The sequence below is a fragment of the Myxine glutinosa genome, chromosome 6, assembly GCF_964187855.1.
Source record: "Myxine glutinosa chromosome 6, kmMyxGlut1.1, whole genome shotgun sequence".
NCBI classification, from domain to species: domain Eukaryota; kingdom Metazoa; phylum Chordata; class Myxini; order Myxiniformes; family Myxinidae; genus Myxine; species Myxine glutinosa.
The window spans coordinates 143,877,923-143,899,681 of NC_136266.1; the positions used below are offsets into that span (position 1 = coordinate 143,877,923).

Here is a 21,759-nt window from a genome sequence, read left to right on the forward strand (position 1 = left end):
GTACTGTTTTAAGGACAGTTTGTTTTTAGTGGGGTCATTCCCTCCAAGTGGGAGTTCCCAATCTGGAACAAAGTAATGCTTGGATTTCTCAATCAAATAATTGAACACTGGGTGGGTCTTGTCAAGCTGTGGATCATTCTCATTTATACAATATAGAAGTGACCATATTGCAAGGAACAGGCCTTTTGCCATGACCTTTGGAAAACCAGTTGCGCAAGTAAGCGTAACATTCTTCGGCTGCCAATACTGCTCGTACCTTGTTTATGTATCAGCATTTCCATGGTGACTCGGAGCAAAATATGCCTTCAACTCTGCCAAAGGAAGAGGCTTTTGTTGAAGGACTTTGCTGCGTAGTTTGGTCTAGCTGCAATCACACTTCAGCTTGGGAATTAGCTTTGTGAGAAGTAAATCCCAAAGAACATCCCAGAACGAGCTTAAAATAGTCAAGTGGAGTACTTTCCACATTTATCGCTTTTAGTAAAATGTATGCCCTGGTTGCACAACTCCCCCAGCATTGTTGTCATTGCTGTCAGTTTAACTTTCCCTGTTTGAGAGATCACTCATGCCGAAAATCGTCATCGTCCATACCTTCCTCATCTGAGCTTAACATCTCAACTGACACAATATTTAGATTCATTTTGGAACTATTCATAGCATGTCATGTGTATCATGTGTGTACACACAGCAAAAACCTCCGTCGCACCTCACTCACAGCACGCATTTCAGGCCAGGAAGCTGTGGGAGAACCGCCAAATTGTGCACATAGCAAAAGCCTCTGTCGCACTTTCTGAGCAATTTGGGGCAACGCAGACCGAACATTACGTGGAATATATCAGAGCCGCTAATTGCTTAGGAAGTTGTTCGTAATATGTTTGTAAACAAGAGGATCTTGGACAAAGCATAAGATGAAAATAAATAAATATACAAAGCATGTGGTAGCCAGCATATGGAGGTTTAAATAGTGGCCGGCCAAGGGTTAATGACGTATCTTTATAAGTTTCATCCTTGGTCAGCCCAACTTCTCACAGGAGGTCTTAGCCACCATTTTGGTTCGGCCGATTCAAACGTTCCTTGCATTGGAAACACGATCTACTCTTATGGACTAATTAAAATATTGTTACATTTGTGGGGGATAGGCAATACCTTAGTCCAGGTCGACTTTGCACAGGTAGTGTGTTCCTACTGTCAAGAAGTGAAGAAACCCTCATGTATCTTAAGTCGGGATCCGGTAGACCGTGTCACGGAAGAGCGTATCTTCGTTCCCATCACGAGGGGTGGGATATGTTAATTAGCTAGGGATTAATGGTGAATCCCCTCAATGTAATGGCCTCTGTTTTTTGTTTTTTTAACCTCTGTTCCTTATGATACATGCAGCACACACTTAGACAGAATCGTGCAATTACCACACTAAATAAAAACCAACCGGAAACCAGGCATCGAACAATACCACTGGCGCTGCCAGCCGTCATATCGCCACAACAAACAGGCAGACCCGGGAGGCCACCCCGCCCCCCCCCCCCCCCCCCCGAAGGGCCATGATTGGTTTGGGGCTGATTGGCTCAAAGACTGCTAAGATGGGACTCGCTGATAGGAGTGGACACAGACGTCGTAGGATGACGTCAGAGCCCTGAGTATAAAAGACCGCTTTGCCTGACATCTTCTCCTCTTCTTGCTTCTTGATTTCCTCACATGTTGTGGGTTTTGTGGCGAGTGGTCGTCTCCCCGACATTTTCTCGTGGCTGGCTCTGATTTTCGGGATTCGACAACGAACGGTCGAAGTTCACGAGTCTTCTCTCTTGGCCTCTTCTCTTCTTCGTCTTCTCGTGGCTGGCTCTGATCTTTGGCGGTGAACGGTCACGATTTGATATCTTGCATTGCTTCGGGAGTTCACGGCGAGTGGTCGGAGTTCGTGGCGCTCTTGCGCTGGGAGACGTGCGTGTTGGTGTTTGTGAATGGGGACGTGAGGACAAGCACGGCTGGAAGAGCTGGCAGCGCGCCAAGGTCATTCCTGCGCACAGATTTCGCACCAATGAGCGCATTTTCGGGCGGAAGGATGTGGGAATCGGGATGATTCCTGACAAGATTCAAGAGCAGCTCAGAGCTAAGTGCCCACAAATAACACACATTTATTTTCGTTCTCTTAAATTTCCCTTTGTCTGCATGGGGGCACTCCAATTAGGAATTTAGTTTTATAATGCATCCTTTGTTACCAGCATTTTCTTTAATAAAGCCAGTATTTTTGTACATTTTAATCCTGTGTCAGCTTGGAATTAATTTATCCAGGTGTGAAGAAGTCTGGTGGAAGCTGTCCAGGTAAGTTCGTCATCCTCCTTTCTGTCGTGTATGAAGAATACCATCATTTTTGGATTGAACGCCTTGGAGTAAAGCTAGTTTTGTCATCCGTGTCGCCCTGTGGTGTTCACTACAGGGTAGTCACACGACAACTGGTGTCAGGAGTGTGGGATTTGGACTCGACGGGCACTCGGTGTTCGAGGGTTGTGATATCGACATCCGCTGGGTAAAAATTGTGCCCAGCATTTGGTAACCAAAATTTTTCACGATTGGCTTTCCCTCGTAGAGGGGGAGGTAATCACAGTACCTGGGTGTCAAATTATATAGTTTATTGGTGTGCGAAGCATAACATCTCGTTTTCAAAAAATAAAAAATTCTGAAGTAAATTACGTGCGAGGGAGAACTGCCTGGTCTGCATGTAATGACAGACCACGAGGGTACTGTCTTTCCCTCATGGTCCCCCTGTACTGTCTTTCCCTCGCGGTCCCCCTGTACTGTCTTTCCCTCGCGGTCCCCCTGTACTGTCTTTCCCTCGCGGTCCCCCTGTACTGTCTTTCCCTCGCGGTCCCCCTGTACTGTCTTTCCCTCGCGGTCCCCCTGTACTGTCTTTCCCTCGCGGTCCCCCTGTGCTGTCTTTCCCTCGCGGTCCCCCTGTGCTGTCTTTCCCTCGCGGTCCCCACTGTGCTGTCTTTCCCTCGCGGTCCCCCCTGTACTGTCTTTCCCTCGCGGTCCCCCTGTACTGTCTTTCCCTCGCGGTCCCCCCTGTACTGTCTTTCCCTCGCGGTCCCCCTGTACTGTCTTTCCCTCGCGGTCCCCCTGTACTGTCTTTCCCTCGCGGTCCCCCTGTACTGTCTTTCCCTCGCGGTCCCCCTGTACTGTCTTTCCCTCGCGGTCCCCCTGTACTGTCTTTCCCTCGCGGTCCCCCTGTGCTGTCTTTCCCTCGCGGTCCCCCTGTGCTGTCTTTCCCTCGCGGTCCCCCCTGTACTGTCTTTCCCTCGCGGTCCCCCCTGTACTGTCTTTCCCTCGCGGTCCCCCTGTACTGTCTTTCCCTCGCGGTCCCCCCTGTACTGTCTTTCCCTCGCGGTCCCCCTGTGCTGTCTTTCCCTCGCGGTCCCCCTGTGCTGTCTTTCCCTCGCGGTCCCCCCTGTACTGTCTTTCCCTCGCGGTCCCCCTGTACTGTCTTTCCCTCGCGGTCCCCCTGTACTGTCTTTCCCTCGCGGTCCCCCTGTACTGTCTTTCCCTCGCGGTCCCCCTGTACTGTCTTTCCCTCGCGGTCCCCCTGTGCTGTCTTTCCCTCGCGGTCCCCCTGTGCTGTCTTTCCCTCGCGGTCCCCCCTGTACTGTCTTTCCCTCGCGGTCCCCCCTGTACTGTCTTTCCCTCGCGGTCCCCCTGTACTGTCTTTCCCTCGCGGTCCCCCCTGTACTGTCTTTCCCTCGCGGTCCCCCTGTGCTGTCTTTCCCTCGCGGTCCCCCTGTGCTGTCTTTCCCTCGCGGTCCCCCCTGTACTGTCTTTCCCTCGCGGTCCCCCTGTACTGTCTTTCCCTCGCGGTCCCCCTGTACTGTCTTTCCCTCGCGGTCCCCCTGTACTGTCTTTCCCTCGCGGTCCCCCTGTACTGTCTTTCCCTCGCGGTCCCCCTGTACTGTCTTTCCCTCGCGGTCCCCCTGTACTGTCTTTCCCTCACGGTCCCCCTGTACTGTCTTTCCCTCGCGGTCCCCCTGTACTGTCTTTCCCTCGCGGTCCCCCTGTACTGTCTTTGCCTCGCGGTCCCCCTGTACTGTCTTTCCCTCGCGGTCCCCCTGTACTGTCTTTCCCTCGCGGTCCCCCTGTGCTGTCTTTCCCTCGCGGTCCCCCTGTGCTGTCTTTCCCTCACGGTCCCCCTGTGCTGTCTTTCCCTCGCGGTCCCCCTTGTGCTGTCTTTCCCTCGCGGTCCCCCTGTACTGTCTTTCCCTCGCGGTCCCCCTGTACTGTCTTTCCCTCGCGGTCCCCCTGTACTGTCTTTCCGTCGCGGTCCCCCTGTAACGCTCCCCGGCTAAAGTTCATCCTGAAAGCGCCCACATTGTGCGGACAAACCCCACCAAGTCGAGGGCCACGTGGTCAGGAGAACCTCGTTCCTTCTGGTCACACTTTGCCTATCGGCCGGCCTCGAAGACCGAAATTGTGTCGGTTACCGATCCTTCGGGTTCGGAACTATGCCACCCTAAAAATCTTGTACTATTCAATGTGGAAGCTGTCCAATTCCAATGTGGAAGCTAAAAAAAACGAATTTTTTTTCAATTTCAAAAAATTGAAAATTGATACAAATTGATACAAAAACAGATTTACCTGAAACGGATGTTAATACAGTATCAATAGGGGGCACTGCATCATGTCACAACCAGTGTCAGATCAATACAAGTTAACTAATCACAAATTGATACAAAAACATATTTACCTGAAACTGATGTTACTACAGTATCAATAGGGGGCACTGCATTATGTAACAACCAGTGTGAGATCAATACAAGTTAATATATCACAAATTGATACAAAAACAGATTTACCTGAAACTGATGTTACTACAGTATCAATAGGGGGCACCTCATCATGTAACAACCAGTGTGAGATCAATACAGGTTAATTAATCACAAATTGATACAAAAAACAGATTTACGTGAAACTGATGTTACTACAGTATCATTAGGGGGCACTGCATCATGTAACAAGATCAATACAAGTTAATTAATCACAAATTGATACAAAAACAGATTTACCTGAAACTGATGTTACAACAGTATCAATAGGGAGCACCTCATCATGTAACAACCAGTGTGAGATCAATACAAGTAAATTTATTACAAATTGAGACAAAAACAGATTTACCTGAAACTGATGTTACTGCAGTATCAATATGGAGCACCTCATCATGTAACAACCAATATCAGATCAATACAAGTTAAGTAATCACAAATTGATACAAAAACCTTGCGGACCGCCGTCACGGGCCTCTGCGTCACCGAGGTGCCGTTCGACGGCGCGGGCACGGCCCTCTTGTGCGACGTCTCCCTCGGGCGGCCTCGCCCATCGTGCCCGCGGGCTGGCAGCGCCGGGTTTTTGACGCCATCCACGGCCTGTCCCACCCGGGCACGAAGGCCTCCCAGAGGCTGGTCGCCGACAAGTTCGTCTGGCATGGCCTCCGGAAGGCCGTCCGCGATTGGACCAGAACGTGCCTCGCGTGCCAGCGCGCGAAGGTGCACCGCCACACCCAGGCCCCGTTGGCCCCGTTCACGGTGCCCAAACGTCGGTTCGACTACGTTCACGTGGACTTGGTGGGACCTCTGCCCCCCTCACGGGGTTTCACCCACATCCTCACCATGGTGGACCGCACCACCCGGTGGCCGGAGGCCGTGCCTTTGGCGGCGACGACGGCGGCGGACGTCGCACAGGCGTTCATCGCCACCTGGGTCGCCCGGTTCGGCGCCCCCTCGGACATCTCGTCCAACCGCGGCCCCCAGTTCACCTCGGAGCTCTGGGCCGCGGCCGCGCGGGGGCTCGGGGTCCAGCTGCACCGAACCACGGCCTACCACCCCCAGGCCAACGGCCTGTGCGAGCGATTCCACCGCTCGTTGAAGGCCGCGCTCCCGGCCACCCTCCGCGACGGCGGCTGGGTCGACAGGCTCCCCTGGGTCCTGCTGGGCCTCTGGACGGCGCCCAAGGAGGACCTGCGCGCATCCGCGGCGGAGTTGGTCTTTGGACAACTGCTGCGGGTGCCGGGCGAGTTCCTCCCCGACCCCACGGCACCTTGGTCCGCGGCGCAGGAGCGTTCTGCGCTGCAGGAGACCGCCCGGAGGTTCGCCCCGGTGCCGACGGCGCACCACGGGCACCCTCCTACACACGTCGCCCCGGAGCTTCACACCGCGGAGTACGTCTGCGTCCGACACGACGCCCACCGGACACCACTGCGGCCCCCGTACGATGGGCCTTTCCGCGTGCTGGAGACCGGGGTGAAACATTTCACCCTGGACATCGGCGGCACTCCTGACCAGGTGTCCATAGACCGCCTCAAGCCGGCCCACCTCGACGTGGACCACCCACCGCCGGTGGCTCGGCCCCCGCGTCGGGGCCGCCCCCCTGCGGGCGGACCCCCAGCACCGCAGGCACGCCGCCCCCCGGTCCGGCACCCATCCCGGGTACAGCCGGGGGCATCCCACCTGGCATCCCTGCACCCCGGACGCCGCCGGTCGCCAGAGGGTGCTTCGGCCAGGTCATCCGTTTGCAGATCCACCAGGCAGACACAGACAGACACACACATATGACGAATATAGTGGTCACTTGATAACTCGTGAACCAAAAACATCTCGTCAGTTTTTTGAATAACAACAGGTGAGAATGTCGCCTCCAATGGCAGTAAACGAGTGGTATCATCAAACCAGTTATTTATTCATTTATTTTTGATGTGATAAACGAAGGAAAACGAAATACTTTCCTGGAGGTCGTTTTAGATTTGGTGCACGACTTGTGGTTGTGGTGGATCTGCTTGAAGGTCACCAGGGGGCACGTCACGTACCAGGCCAATCCACGTTCAGTTGTCCACCCGCGAAATATTGTCAAACGTCAGGTGTAATGCATGACGGTGTAAGGCGCGGTAGGTATTTTATTATTTTATTATTTTACATTTACACCTTGGGGATTTTGAACGTTTAATGGAGACGCGACAACAGACTCAGCAACTCTTCTCGCAAAACGTCCTGCCAAAGCGAACCAGGAAGTTCTGTGAATTTTATTTTTGGGTTGGTGATCTAAAAATAAAACAATAAAAAAGGCGCATGCAGAATGGTGATTGGCTGAAGAGTGTCACGTTGGTATATGTTAGAGTACCTACATAAAGAGAGTAGCGACAACTTCCGCATTGACGCCGTTTTGTTTCACTCGCCAGCGCGCGGTGCGAGCGCTTGCCGCACCGCCACCGCCAGTGAACTAATATCTACATCACATGGTCCAAACCTTGGCTGTATGGCAAAGTCGTTCCCCCCCCCCCCCCCCCCCCCTTTATGCAACTCATTATCCTCTCTCTCTGTGTGCATGTGTATATGTGTGCTTGTGTGTATGTGTGTTTTTGTATAGGCAAGACGTGTGTTATTCATGAATCTTTGGTTTGAATGGTGATCAACAAAGTTTAAAATGTGGCATCATTTCTTCTCGCAGTGCAATAATTGTATCAGACCTTTATCAGTCTTCTGACAATATTTTCTCATTCTGGTATTCATTCTATCTTTTTATTTATTCATTCACTCATTTTTTCGTGTGTGGAAAAGGGGGAGGGGGATAAATATCCATATTCAAGCTAACCTGGCATCCACCCAAACCACCGCTACAAGAAGTTATGCTGTGCATACGGCCTTGGGGGGGCAATCAACATGTTTTAGGAGTCGCGGAAGGCGAGAGAACGAGGCCATTCGTAGGGTTCGAAGTTGGTTTATTCAAACAGCAAGATCCAGCACACTAAAAGCGAACGGAAGTCGGCACGCTTATATAAAGCCAAAAGCCCTCTTCGGAGGGCGTGGCTCCGGCAACCGCGCGTGCGTCACGTCCACACAACCAAAAGTCCAACAGGCCCGTGCGCGTGTATTATGCCCAAATAAGGTAATGGTTACCTGCACATAAGGTAACCGCCACATGCGGTTACCTGCACAAGGTAACCGCCACATACGTCCCCCCAGAATGCACTCCACGGGCCTATGCGTAGGCTGAGGCGACCGAGGGGCTGGTCAAGTCCTCGGAGGCTGCCGAGGTTCCTCGCGGGCCTCCCGAGGGTGCAGTTCGCGGGTGCAGTGCCGAGAAGGCTCGAGCAGCGCTCGGCGTCGGTGCACGCGAAAAGCGGTTGAGCCAACCGAGGGGCTGGTCAAGGCCTCGGGGGAGGCTGCCGAGGTTCCTCACGGCCTCCCGAGGCTGCAGGGTCGGAGAAGTAGTTGCAGTTGTAGTTGCGCGAGGGTGACGAAGCGGCCGTGCCGCTAACGTCAGTGTGCGCGAAGGTGACGAAGCAGCCGTTCCGCCAACGTCGGTGCACGCGAAGGTGACGAAGCAGCCGTGCCTTCGGAGGGTCTTGGAGCAGGCTCGCCCCTCTGGTCGTAGAGGAGGAGCCGAGCACGGTGCGCGAACCTCATAGTCATGGCCGTCGTCGTGTCTGAAACTCCGGCATTTCGAAACCGCGTTCGAAACTGCGCCCGAAGCCGTGCGGGAGAAGCCGGCGTCACCAGCTTAGGTGGCTTCCCTGGCCAGGGCGCGCTTGCCGTGTTCGTTCGCAGCCCCCGAATCCGTTCGGGGGCAGCCGGGGGTCACCAGTTTAGGAGTCGCGGAAGGCGAGAGAACAAGGCCATTCGTAGGGTTCGAAGTTGGTTTATTCAAACAGCAAGATCCAGCACACTAAAAGCGAACGGAAGTCGGCACGCTTATATAAAGCCAAAAGCCCTCTTCAGAGGGCGTGGCTCCGGCAACCGCGCGTGCGTCACATCCACACAACCAAAAGTCCAACAGGCCCGTGCACGTGTATTATGCCCAAATAAGGTAATGGTTACCTGCACATAAGGTAACCGCCACATGCGGTTACCTGCACATAAGATAACCACCACAATGTATGGCTTGCTCATGCACACCCAACATCTAAAATCAACACACCCATACATATGCACGCATTCACAGTCTGCTCATGCACACAACTGACAATGACGCAACATATAAAATTGGAAAATGTTGACTTGACATAGCCCTATCTGGATCATTTATTAGTAAAATTGATATTGACTATGTCCAAATTCTTGTTTGGCCACTGTGGCCCTTGTGCTTCAAGGTTATTGTTTTTCAGAATTATGAAACTTTTTCTTTATAGTAAGATATAAAAGCATGATTAAATAATGTGAAAATATCTTGATCAAAAAGCCATTTTTAATGCAAATTTCAGATGTCACGGTGTTACTGTCACTAATTTATTTCACTTCACTTTTGATGCTAACTTCCTCATAGCCATGCTTTTACTACCCAGCTCACTGAACTTCTTTGCCGATTCTTTCTTACGATTGCTGGTTTGCTTCTTGCAGAAAAAATGTAGCCGCGTTGTGATAAACTTGGCAAGAAGTTTCCTTTTGATGTTATGGCAATCTGCAAATTTCACACCTTCAGTTAGCTGCTCCGCTCGCTGTAGAAGCACACTCTTGACTTTTTTTTCATTCATGAGCCTTTCTTCAGCCTCGCGGAACATAGCTTCGACAGTCAAGATCATCTTAAAAGTCTTGTCTGACACATGAAGGAGGCATCCACTTTTGAACTCTTTCAGCATGGTGAGCTGTGCATCAGGATGTGTGTCTTCTGTGTCTTTAGCTGTCATCTCGCACATACAAGTATCACAAGTCTTCTCATTCTTTTTCACACTTGTGGCACAGTAGCCTGCAAGGTTGTAGAGGCTAGCACGTTCTGCTAGAGGAAGACCATTTACATTTGGATTGTCTGAGAGGATGATGCCTGAGACTTGTACCTCTTCTGGAACCTGCACGTCCTGTTGTAGGAAATCGGCGAGGAATTCCCCCATCATCTTTGCTGTAACTCCCTGAACGTGGCAGAGTGAGAAACTGGGCAGTGCTGATGAGCTTGAGGGCAATCTTGCATTCAAGTGGGGATGGGACTGGCTTCCTCAGGCGAACAACTGAAAACAGATTCTCCAAACAGTCTTGAGTGAGTCTACCTGTAAGAAGGTATTTGTGACCAGCATCAAGAAGCTCCTCAGCTGAGCAAAGAACTGATGTAGTGGTCAAGATGACCCCGGTTTGACATGGCTTCCAGTCACCTTTACCAATCATCACTCCTTTGAACACGGCTATGACATTTTGAAGAAATGACAGTCTCCTTGTATTTATCTGGCATCATTTTGCTAATGGCCAAAACAGGATGACGGCTTGTCATGACCTCGAACCAATGGTTCATCATTTCGATGAACCAAGCTGCAGTACGATGGTCTGCACCCCTACTCTCTTCATTTGCGAGGTACATGAGGGCACTGCGCACATCATGGCTGATCACATGTGTAGCACCAGACACTTTCATTTTCTCGAAGTGAGCAGGCGCAAGTTTGGCTTTGGTAAGCTTTGGTGCCAGTTTCAAGTCAAGGTGCTCTTGGAAGCATGCAAGGTCATGGACCATAAGGTCATGGACCATGGACCAAACAAGTGGTCCATAAGGTGGTGCCCCAAGTTCGTTTGCTCGAGAAAAGTAAAATTCTTAGTCGAGGCAATGGTAGATCACATATTGTCATGGCAAAATCATTTTATGACTGAGGGTAATATGATTACAAATAGGGTTTTTGGAAATAATGTACTGTAGCGGTTGCCGCTGAGCATACACATTCGCCTTACACCTGCCGATGACGCAACCAGGGAGCGATCACTGTACCGAGCTCGCCCAGGCCGCCCGGGCATGCCCAGACGCGCCTTTCCCGGGCTCGCCCGGGCATGCCCAGACTCGCCTTTCCCGGGCAAACGCTCCGATCGGCATGCCGCACCTGGCTTGGGAGGCGCGGCTTCCGGCATGACGTGTTTGATTGTGCTTACAGTGGCGGATCTAGGATTTTCTGCAGGGGGGTGACTTCCTCGAGGCCCCAATGGGGCGAGCCTGCTAGGGGGGCCCGGGGGGGGGGCATGGACATTTTCAATTTTTCTTGTTCTGAAATGCAATTTCCTGCATTCTGTGAAACAAATCTGCCTTACTGTTGGACTCCTAGAGTATGACGTTTTAGGTAGGGATTTTAATTTTTCATCAATGACTTAAATTTTCATAAAATAGGAAGAAATAAGATTGACCAAAACAGTGACCCGGTATCGGGATGAATAATTTATTCCGACTATCAGTAATCGCTGGCCAACTTACAATATTACTTGACTGATCAGAAACAATGAACATGAATGTGAGCAGTATCAAACATGATAAATGTGACTCTGTCACCGGCATTTTCGTGCATAGAATTAATCACCATCACGGTCATCAAACAACGACGATGCCATCATTCGACGAGGGTGTAGATCCATGTATCGTTTGCAGATGTCCGCCTTTGAGATTGGCACCTCGTGTCCGTGCATAGCGATTACTGCCAAGTCGCTCAGCTTCTCCGTTGCCATCGTATTTCGGAGCCAGTTGTGGATACACCTTAAATACGAGAACGACCTCTCTACCTCCACGCTTCCCACTGGCAGCACAGCTAGACTCTTCAGTAGTTCTCGTAGGTTGGGAAAGAAGGTGGCGTCAGCATGGAAGGTCAAAAGGCTGGTTACTGAGCTTGCGAAGATGGGCAACTGCCACTTCCAGTAATTCATCCACCTCTGCAGCTCACTTTGAAAGGCTGATGGGAGCGGCATGACGTGGTTCCACTTCACCAGAAGGCATTGACCCAGCTCCTTCACTTCGGCAGTGCTCTGTTTCACGATTACCTCAGGAATGAGAGCACAAAGCTCATAATGCGTCCTTTTATCCTGACTGAACCGAGATTTCATCTCACTACATATCACGTCAAGGAATGGTATCGCTACAGTCCTCTTCCAATATTCGGCTACGGACTCAGATGGGGAGTTTTTTTCGTTGTGTTTGTCGACCACATACTCTTGGCCGTTGCTCAGTAGACCCAACTTTTTCAGCTACAGCTAGTACTTCCACGTACATATGCTGAAACCACTCGTCGATCCCTTTTCGGATGTCCACATACGAAAGGTTTACCTCTTCGATCTTCTGAAACCCGAAGTACACCTCCATCAGTCTACCTTGTAGTGATGTAACCAGTGGTCGCATAGGTTCCAGCAGTTCCTTTGCACACACGAAGTTGACAATATGGCCAAAGCTTGCCATCGTATGCCGTAGACCATTGGCTGCAGTCCTGGTATTTGTGTCCCAGCTCCATTCTTCATTGTGCGGATAGAATCTCTCATCAGTTGTGGGTTGACATATTTCATCGAGAGTGACGACAATGTATTCGTACAGCTCGAAGATTGTTTCGAAGGCGGTATGCCTTTCGATCCATCTCGTCTTGCACAGGTTTTTTAGCTCGACCTTCTTTGCGTCTGGAGACAGGGCATGGATAATGACCTCCAAAAACCTCTGTCGATTCAGTGAATTGTCAAAAAAGCTGAACAACTCTCGGCAATTATCCATCATATTTACAATGGATGGGATTTTGCAAGCATGGCAGATAACAAGATTGAGTCCATGCAGACAACAACCTTGATAATCCGCATCCGGCGCAAGCTTGGAAATTTCAGCTTGAACGCCCTTCTTGTCGGAGCTCATTGACGCAGTTGTGTCGTATGCCTGACCCTTACAATCAGCAATGCTGATCTTATTTCTCTCAAGGCTTTTTTGAATTGCCTTGGCAATAGCCTGTCCAGTCGTACGTTCAAGGTCGCATATGTCTATCAGCACTTCACACTTTTTCGGTTTGGATGGATCAGCAAGGATGTCGAGTAGGCGAATGCATACTGACAAAACCTCACGGCCTTGTGATGTTGTTTCATCCGCGATAATTGCAAAGTGAGGGTGTTTTTCAAAGCATTTTCGAAAGTAGTCACGGAACAAGTCGGCAGCTACATTGATCAACTCAGTCTGAACCGTTTTACTGGTGTACCGAGCATTCTTCGGTCCAGAGATTAGATGAGGGCAGGATTGCTCTCTGCCAGAAGACGAATGATAGCTATAAAGTTCCCTTCGTTGGCTACGGGTGCCTGAGCGAAATCCAGCTTGTCGTCCCTATGCCCACGTAAAGCGATCTGCTGTGTGGCACATAGCATCACCACTTCGACGATATATGGCAGTATCTGTTCATTTCTTTTGACATTTTGCGCCGCCATTTGATTGATCTGTACGTCAATGCGACCCTCGACGTTTGCCATCTGAGCTCGGATATTACCTGCCCGTTCGATGCATATCTTGTGGTATTTCTTATCCTCGTGTCCACTCAGCGATTCCTTGGATTTGTTGTAGTTTCTAAATGGAGTTTTAACAAATACCCCAAGAGTTTCCTTTTCACGGTCACTCAAAAACAGTAAGCACGGTAAACACCAACCGCCTCTATGGTTGACGTGCGCACTGTATGCAAGCCATTTGTGGTGATCAAGCCATTTCCATTGGAATGTCAGGTACCGCCTTTTCGACTCGCAATATTGGGAATCCAGGGCATCAGACGTTGAAGGTTTCCAGCAATTGTCTATGAACCGAATCTTATCCGAGGCACTTAATGTTGATGATCCACGAATTACTTGTCCGACGTCATACGGCGAGACAGACACTTCAACTGTCGAGGATGCCACAGCGACGGCTGCCGCTGTACCATCAGAAGAAATAGAATTCGCAACAACACCATGCTGAGGTTGAAGTTCTCTTGGAGCTATCGGTTCTGTGTGTTCTGCCGTTGGCTCCGTGACCATATCAATCGCCTCAGGAGCTTCAGACGTTGTCGTACCTTCGCTGGAACTAACTAAGACCAAAAAAAACAATTTCCTCTGTTTTAAAACATTGCTATTCCAAAAATAGGGAGGTGACTAGTCACCCCTGTCACCCCCCTGGATCCGCCCTAGGCTTATATATATTGCTACCCGATAAACGGGCTTTCCAGAGTACCCGAGTTTTCGTTTTACCAATAAAGGAGCTCGGACGAATTCCCGTCTTTTGTCGCGTCAATCCTTTTCGACTCGCGTAGGAGCACAGCTCCTCACTGGTGACCCCCGACATGGACACGGCAGTTACCCTTAAACTGCCTACCTTCTGGGAGGCTCACGTGGTGGTTTGGTTCGCCCAGGCAGACTCCCAGTTTGCCCTGCGAGGCATTACCGCAGACGAAACCCGCTTCCACCATGTGGTAGCGGCACTCAGCTCCGCCACCGCGGCCCGCGCCCTGAGCCTCCTCCAGCACCCGCCAGCCGCTGACAAATATGGCGCGATCAAGACGCTGCTCCTCGACGCATTCGCCCTCTCACCGGCAGAACGCGCACGACGCCTGCTCGACCTGCCCGAGCTCGGCGACACGCGCCCGTCCGAGCGGATGGACTACATGCTCTCACTGCTAGGTGAGCACTCCTCGGATTTTCTTTTCCGGGAGCTGTTCCTCCGCCAACTACCTAGCCAGGTACGCTTCGCCCTGGCAGGCACGCAGATCACGGATCCCCGCGCCCTCGCCAGGGAAGCCGACAAGATCTCCTCGGCAGGCGAGCACACCGGGGCAGCTACCTGGAGCCCGCCGCCATCCGAGGCGACGCCCATGGCGCCCGAGCGCCCGGTGCGGTTGGAGGCCGAACTGCCAGTGCGACTGGCGGCCGCCACGCCGCGCCGACCGATTCCAACACGACGGCTGGGGCCTCCACCTGACCAGGCATGGTGTTATTACCACGCTAGGTTCGGACAAAAGGCTTGGACATGCCGACCCCCGTGCACTTTCGGCGAGTCGGGAAACGGCCTGGCCGGCGTTCATTACCAGCCATGAGCGCCGGCCACTCGGGCAACTTGCTTTTCATCAAGGACAAAGCGTCCGGGCGGCATTTTCTTTGTGACACCGGCGCTCAACTGAGCGACATACCCGCCTCCGAGCAGGACAGGCAGACCACCGTTTGCAGCCCCTCCTTGGTCGCTGCCAACGGATCGGCCATCCGCACCTTTGGCCCACGCAACGTCACCCTCTGCTTCAGCAGCCAGCGCTTTAATTGGACCCTTGTGACGGCAAGCGTGCCCATGGCTTTGCTAGGCGCCGATTTCCTCTGCGCGCACGGGCTGCTAGACGACGTAAAACGGCGTCGCCTCGTCAACGCTGAGACTTTCAGCTCCCTGGCATGCACAATGAGCAGCTCCGCACCGACCGAACTATCATGCGCCCTCCCGGCGGCGAACGAGTTCGCTCGCCTGCTCGCAGAGTTCCCGGCCCTCACGCGGCCGACGTTTTCGGCCGTCGCAGTGAGACATGGTATCGAGCACCACATACCAACTACGGGCCCGCCGGTCTACGCCAGAGCCCGCTGCCTCGACCCGGCTAAGCTCGCCATGGCAAAGGCTGAGTTTGACGTGTTGGAGCACCTCGGCATCGTGCGGCGCTCCGATAGCGCGTGGGCCTCACCTCTGCACATCGTGCCGAAGCCGGGGGGCGGCTGGCGCCCATGTGGCGACTACCGCCGCCTCAACGACGTTACCACCCCCGACAGGTATCCTGTCCCGCATATCCAGGACTTTTCCGCCCGTTTGGCGGGGCGGGTCATTTTCTCGAAAATTGACTTGATACGGGGATACCACCAGGTACCTGTCAGGCCGGCCGACGTCCCAAAAACGGCCGTCATCACACCTTTCGGCCTGTTCGAATTCCTGAGGATGCCGTTTGGCCTCAAGAACGCGGCCCAGGCGTTCCAGCGCTTGATGGACGGCATGCTGCGTGACCTGCCATTCCTCTTCGTCTACCTGGACGACATCCTCGTCGCCAGCACGTCCCGGGCTGAGCACCTCCTCCACCTCCGAACACTGTTCGGACGCCTCAGCGAGCACGGCTTAATCGTCAACCCAGCCAAATGCCACTTCGGCACGACGGCCGTTGACTTTTTGGACCACCACATCACCAAGAACGGGGCCGTGCCGCTGCCAACCAAGGTCGAGGCCATCACCAAGTTCCCGCGTCCCCGCTCCATCAAGGCCCTGCAGGAGTTCCTCAGCATGGTGAATTTTTTATCACCGTTTCGTGCCCCGCGCTGCTCAGCTCATGCGGCCCCTTTACGAAGCCCTCTGGGGCAAGCCGGCCAAGCATGACGTCGTCTGGTCTGCAGACATGGACGCGGCATTCACAGGCGCAAAGCCGGCCCTCGCCGACGCAACGCTGCTTGCTCACCCGGTGCTCGACGCTCCCATCGCCCTCACTACGGACGCCTCTGACTACGCGGTGGGCGCCGTACATGAACAATGGGTGAACGGGGTTTGGCAGCCACTCGCTTTTTTTAGCCGGCAACTCTGGCCGAACAAGCTAAAATATAGCACATTTGACCGCGAGCTGCTCGGTCTATTCCTGGCCGTTCGCCATTTCCGCCACCTCCTGGAGGGCCGCCCGTTCACGGCTTTCGTCGACCACAAGCCGTTGGTTTACGCGATGGCCAAAGTCACGGAGCCGTGGTCGGCCCGCCAGCAGCGCCACCTCTCCGCCGTGTCGGAGTTTACCACGGACATCCGGCACATCGCCGGAAAGGACAACGCCGTGGCCGACTGTCTTTCTCGGGCCAGCGCAAACGCGGTCCACCTGGGCGTGGACTTCGCGCTTATGGCGGCCGACCAGACCGCCGACACCACGGTGCAAGCCCTCCGGGCGGCGGACATGGGCCTCCGCCTGGCCGACGTCCCCTTCGCGGACACTGTCCTGCTCTGCGACGTCTCCCAAGGCCAGCCTCGCCCCGTCGTGCCCGTTACCTGGCAGCGCCGCATTTTCGCCTCCCTCCACGGCCTTTCTCACCCGGGCCGGAAAGCTTCCCAGAAGCTGGTGTCGGCGCGTTTCGTCTGGCACGGACTTCGATGGGACGTCCACGACTGGGCCAACGCCTGCACGGCCTGCCAGCGGGCCAAGGTCCACCGCCACACCCAGGCCCCGCTGGCACCTTTCACCGTGCCCGAACGGCGTTTCGACCACGTCAACGTGGACCTGGTGGGCCCCCTTCCCCCATCACAAGGTTTCACACACCTGCTCACCATGGTGGACAGGACCACCAGGTGGCCGGAGGCCGTTCCCCTCGCTTCCACCACAACCGCCGACGTGGCGCAGGGTTTCATCGCCACCTGGGTCACCCGTTTCGGCGCACTGGCAGACATCTCTTCGGACCGCGGTCCGCAGTTCACCCCCGAGCTTTGGGGCGTGGTCACCCGCAACCTGGGGGTCAAGCTCCACCGTACCACGGCCTACCACCCCCAAGTCAACGGGTTGTGCGAGCGTTTTCACCGCTCCATAAAGGCCGCGCTCATGGCCAGCCTTCAGGACGGCGGTTGGGCCGACCGGCTGCCGTGGGTCCTGTTGGGCCTCCGCACGCCCCCCAAGGAGGACCTCCAGGCGTCCACCGCCGAGCTCGTCTACGGCCAGCCGCTACGCGTCCCGGGCGAGTTCGTGCCCGACGCTACCAGTCCCTGGTCCGCGGACCTCCAGGAGGCCGCCCGACGGTTTGCCCCTGTGCCAACGTCCCGCCACGGTGGCCCCCAGTCCTACGTCCCCCCAGCGCTTCACACAGCGGAGTACGTTTTTGTGCGTCATGACGCACACCGGGGGCCACTCCGGCCGCCGTACGACGGGCCCTTCCGGGTCCTGCGACGGGACGACAAGTCCTTCGTCGTCGACTTCGGCGGCAGGTCGGACCGGATTTCGGTGGACCGCCTCAAGCCGGCGCACTTGGACGTCGACCAACCACCACGGTTGGCCCTTCTTCCGCGGCGAAGCCGCCCCCCGTCCACGGTTCCCCCCGCTCGACCACCCACCACCACACCGGACCCCCCCCCCCCACGACCCTCCAGGGGTCGCTTCGGCCGGGTCATCAGGACCCCCCTTAAATTGACCCTGCCGGTGCAAGTCGATTCTGGGGGGTGCTTGACCTCGCCCAGGCCGCCCGGCCATGCCCAGACTCGCCTTTCCCGGGCTCGCCCAGGCCGCCCGGGCATGCCCAGACTCGCCTTTCCTGGGCAAACGCTCCGATCGGCATGCCGCGCCCGGCTTGGGAGGCGTGGTTTCCGGCATGACGTGTTTGATTGTGCTTATATATATTGCTACCCGATAAACGGGCTTTCCAGAGTACCCGAGTTTTCGTTTTACCAATAAAGGAGCTTGGACCAATTCCCGTCTTTTGTCGCGTCCATCATTTCGACTCGCGTAGGAGCACAGCTCCTCAGTACCATTATATCGAGTATGTCTTATTGAGTTTTATAAGCAAAATGAAGAAAAAAAAAGATATTGTCTTCTTGGTAAATAATTAAATAATACAAATACACACATATACACATACACACATATACACACACACATATATACACATACACACACACACAGACATATATATATACACACGCACACACACACACACACACACACACACACACACACACACACATATGCACGTGTGCACACACACACACACACACACACACACACACACACACACACACACACACACACACACACACACACACACACACACACACACACACACACGTACACATATACACACATATACACATACACCCCTGGAACTGTATGGAGATTCCGCTCTTGTTCTGCGAGGCTGCGTCATCGCGTTTTTTCATGAGGTCATACGATTATGCTCCTCCCTTTTCGTGCGAACCGATACATACGCCAATATTACATGGGACCGACATCACCACTGCTGACCTCGCACAAACACGATGACGAAGTTGGTTTCCATCGCACTCTGCTCACTTTGTGCTCCCATACTTTCCGTCTTTGTGGATTTGCAGGGAACCTATACATCTTGTACCCATTCTCCGATTTATTGCTGCATCCAAAGGCGCAACATCCCGTCATTTTGTCAGATTTTTTGATCACCAAACTTTCAGTACTAATTCGTTTTAAGCTGCGTACGGCGTTGATTGATACGCGATCGCGTGTGAAACAAAATGGCACCTGGAGTCACGTGACCCTAAATTTCTGGTCTCCCTATGTCGCTACTCTTTATGTAGGTACTCTAGTATGTAAGTATGTAAGTGTGTAAGTGAGTGGCTACAGGTAGTTGGTGATTTTGTTTGTGTTCTGTTGTGGGGTTGGTTCGGGTCCTCTGATTGAGCTGTAGTTTCACGGCTTTTGATTGAAATCGTCACACGCTGCTGGAGGTGTTGTACGAGTGGATCAGGTGAAGTCAGTTTTACGATCAAACGGCAAGAGATGTGGTGGAACGTGGGGACTCAGTTGTGAACAGGTGAACAGGTGAGCCGTGTGTTGTGTTATGGAGTGTTGTGTGTTCCTGGAATTACTGGATTTTGAGACCTAAAGCGAAGCTTATGTGCCGCTCGTCCGTCCGCACTGTCTTAGACTCTAATGTCAATATGGGGGTTAAACTTGAAGGGTTGGTCGAACCAATGCTTCGCAAGAGCAGAATTTAATGTGTCAGATTCAATCACATGACGAGGGAGGTGATTCAAATTATTTATACATCGGGCAGAAAGTTGTGTTATGCCGGGTCGGGCGCCGTGTAGCACGCCGGGTCAGGTGCCGTGTAGCACGCCGGGTCAGGTGCCGTGTAGCACGCCGGGTCAGGTGCCGTGTAGCACGCCGGGTCATGTGCCGTGTAGCACGCCGGGTCATGTGCCGTGTAGCACGCCGGGTCAGGTGTCGTGTAGCACGCCGGGTCAGGTGCCGTGTAGCACTCCGGGTCAGGTGTCGTGTAGCGCGCCGGGTCAGGTGCCGTGTAGCACTCCGGGTCAGGTGCCGTGTAGCACGCCGGGTCAGGTGCCGTGTAGCACGCCGGGTCAGGTGCCGTGTAGCACTCCGGGTCATGTGCCGTGTAGCACGCCGGGTCAGGTGTCGTGTAGCACGCCGGGTCAGGTGCCGTGTAGCACTCCGGGTCAGGTGTCGTGTAGCACGCCGGGTCAGGTGCCGTGTAGCACTCCGGGTCGGGTGTCGTGTAGCGCGCCGGGTCGGGTGCCGTGTAGCGCGCTGTGTCGGGTGTCGTGTAGCGCGCCGTGTCGGGGTGCCGTGTAGCGCGCTGTGTCGGGTAGCGCGCCGTGTCGGGGTGCCGTGTAGCGCGCCGGGTCGGGTGCCGTGTAAAGGGGGCCGTGTCGGGTGTCGTGTAGCGCGCCGTGTCGGGTGCCGTGTAGCGCGCTGTGTCGGGTGTCGTGTAGCGCGCCGTGTCGGGCATCCGGTGTCGTGTCCGGTGTCTCATATAGCGTGTGGTTTGTTGGGACGAGTGATACGTGTGGTGTACTGTGCCGAGCCTCGCGTTGTGTGTTGACTGTTGAACCATAATATGTTGAAGTTTGATTTTATTTATTTTTAATGTCATTACCTGAGCTTCTGTTTAAATCACCCACATCCCCATCCCCAAACCCCACGCCCTCCCCCCTCCCCACCCCCACCTTTGTCCACCCCATACCTTCCCAATACTTATTTCTTTCCCAGATTCCTTTTCCTGACTCCGGGAGTCTCTGTGCACTGACATTTTGAGATAAAGATGCTGTGGCTAAGAGGAAATCCAAGGAATGGCAGCTGGTTACCAAACTGTGAATTTGCTGAATCTGATGACAAATTGCCATGCCCGAACGGTTCCATACCTTGGGTAGAGCACACCTTTGGTGAGTGTGCTGAGAGTTCGTTGGACTATGCGAGCGTCTTCATGGGCCTCATCTCTCTCTTCTGCTTCTTCCTGTCAGCCTTACCGTAAGCTGTGTAAGGGTGGAGAGGGTCATTTGAATATCCCATACAAACTGGATGTTGTCATGTCGAATACGTTGCTTAAAACGTCCATTTTACCCCACAATCCTTTTAGCTTGTCATAAATGTTTTGAAATGTCGGTCAAATACCTGCTTCACTGTTTTGTGAAAGGTCCATGGGTGCATCGGCCATGTTTATTTGCATAGTTTTTTCTTTTTTTTTTCTTGGTCTTTGTGAATTAGAGAAGCACTTTTGATGAGTTTTTGATGTTGAAAGTTTGCTTCATCATGCTGTGCAAATTGCTGTACTCTTTCCCCCCTCGTTTAATCACATGCACATGTTGAGCAATTCAATGTGAGGTGCATGTGGACGTCAGGTGATCGAGTAAACCTTGAGGTTCATCTTGCAACTGATTGGTTAACTGAAGGTTCTATGGTTGTTGTGCTGCGTTTTAATTAATTTTTTTTTATCTTGTGGAATGTGTGAGGCAGGCAGCTTTGGGAATCTTATAGGTCAGGCTCTGCTGACAAGGCTCTCTCCTTCACTTTTCTCCTCCTTTGGCTTGCCGGAGACACCGCAAACCTCATTGGCTGCTTGCTCACTGATCAACTTCCACTTCAGGTACCAATTTGATGTACCGTACCAGTGTACTCTTTGCACAATGCTGGTGCTGCTGAAGCGGTTTCTTTGGGTGGTTTACCACTGTCTGTGCTTTATCCTTTAAAAAAAAAAAATGTCGAGAGAGTAGAGTAGAGTGGAGTGGAGTCGAGTCGAGTAGAGGGGATGTGCGAGGAGCAAAATAAATAAATAATACAATAAAAAAGACAGACCCTGCCTGAGTTGTGAAAGCATCAGACCTTGTTTTGGCCTTTTTGCAGGAAATGCCACAGAATCGAGGAAATGCAAATATGATCCTGGGGCACGAGCCCATGGTGGAGAGCAGTGCTCCATTGAACTAAACAGAAGCCTTGTCGACAGTTGCTCAGATTTTCAAGGAAATACTTTAATCGATGGGGATGCCCACTCTGCGGTTGGCTATGGAGGCCTGCTTTGCTATGTGATTGACTTAAAGAGGTCATAGCTGATG

At 53.2% G+C, this 21,759-nt stretch overlaps 1 protein-coding gene across 1 annotated transcript in view; it reads left to right on the plus strand.

Moving 5' to 3' along the window:
• The first annotated feature begins 19,089 nt into the window (after nt 1-19,089).
• LOC144892745 (lysosomal amino acid transporter 1 homolog) overlaps nt 19,090-21,759 on the plus strand; it is a 55,105-nt gene continuing 52,435 nt past the window's right edge. Inside the window, exons 1-3 of the mRNA XM_078781082.1 lie at nt 19,090-19,220; nt 20,420-20,677; nt 21,164-21,293. Coding sequence (XP_078637208.1) covers nt 20,472-20,677; nt 21,164-21,293 — 336 coding nt within the window. The 5' untranslated portion in view covers nt 19,090-19,220; nt 20,420-20,471. The remainder of the gene's footprint in view (nt 19,221-20,419; nt 20,678-21,163; nt 21,294-21,759) is intronic.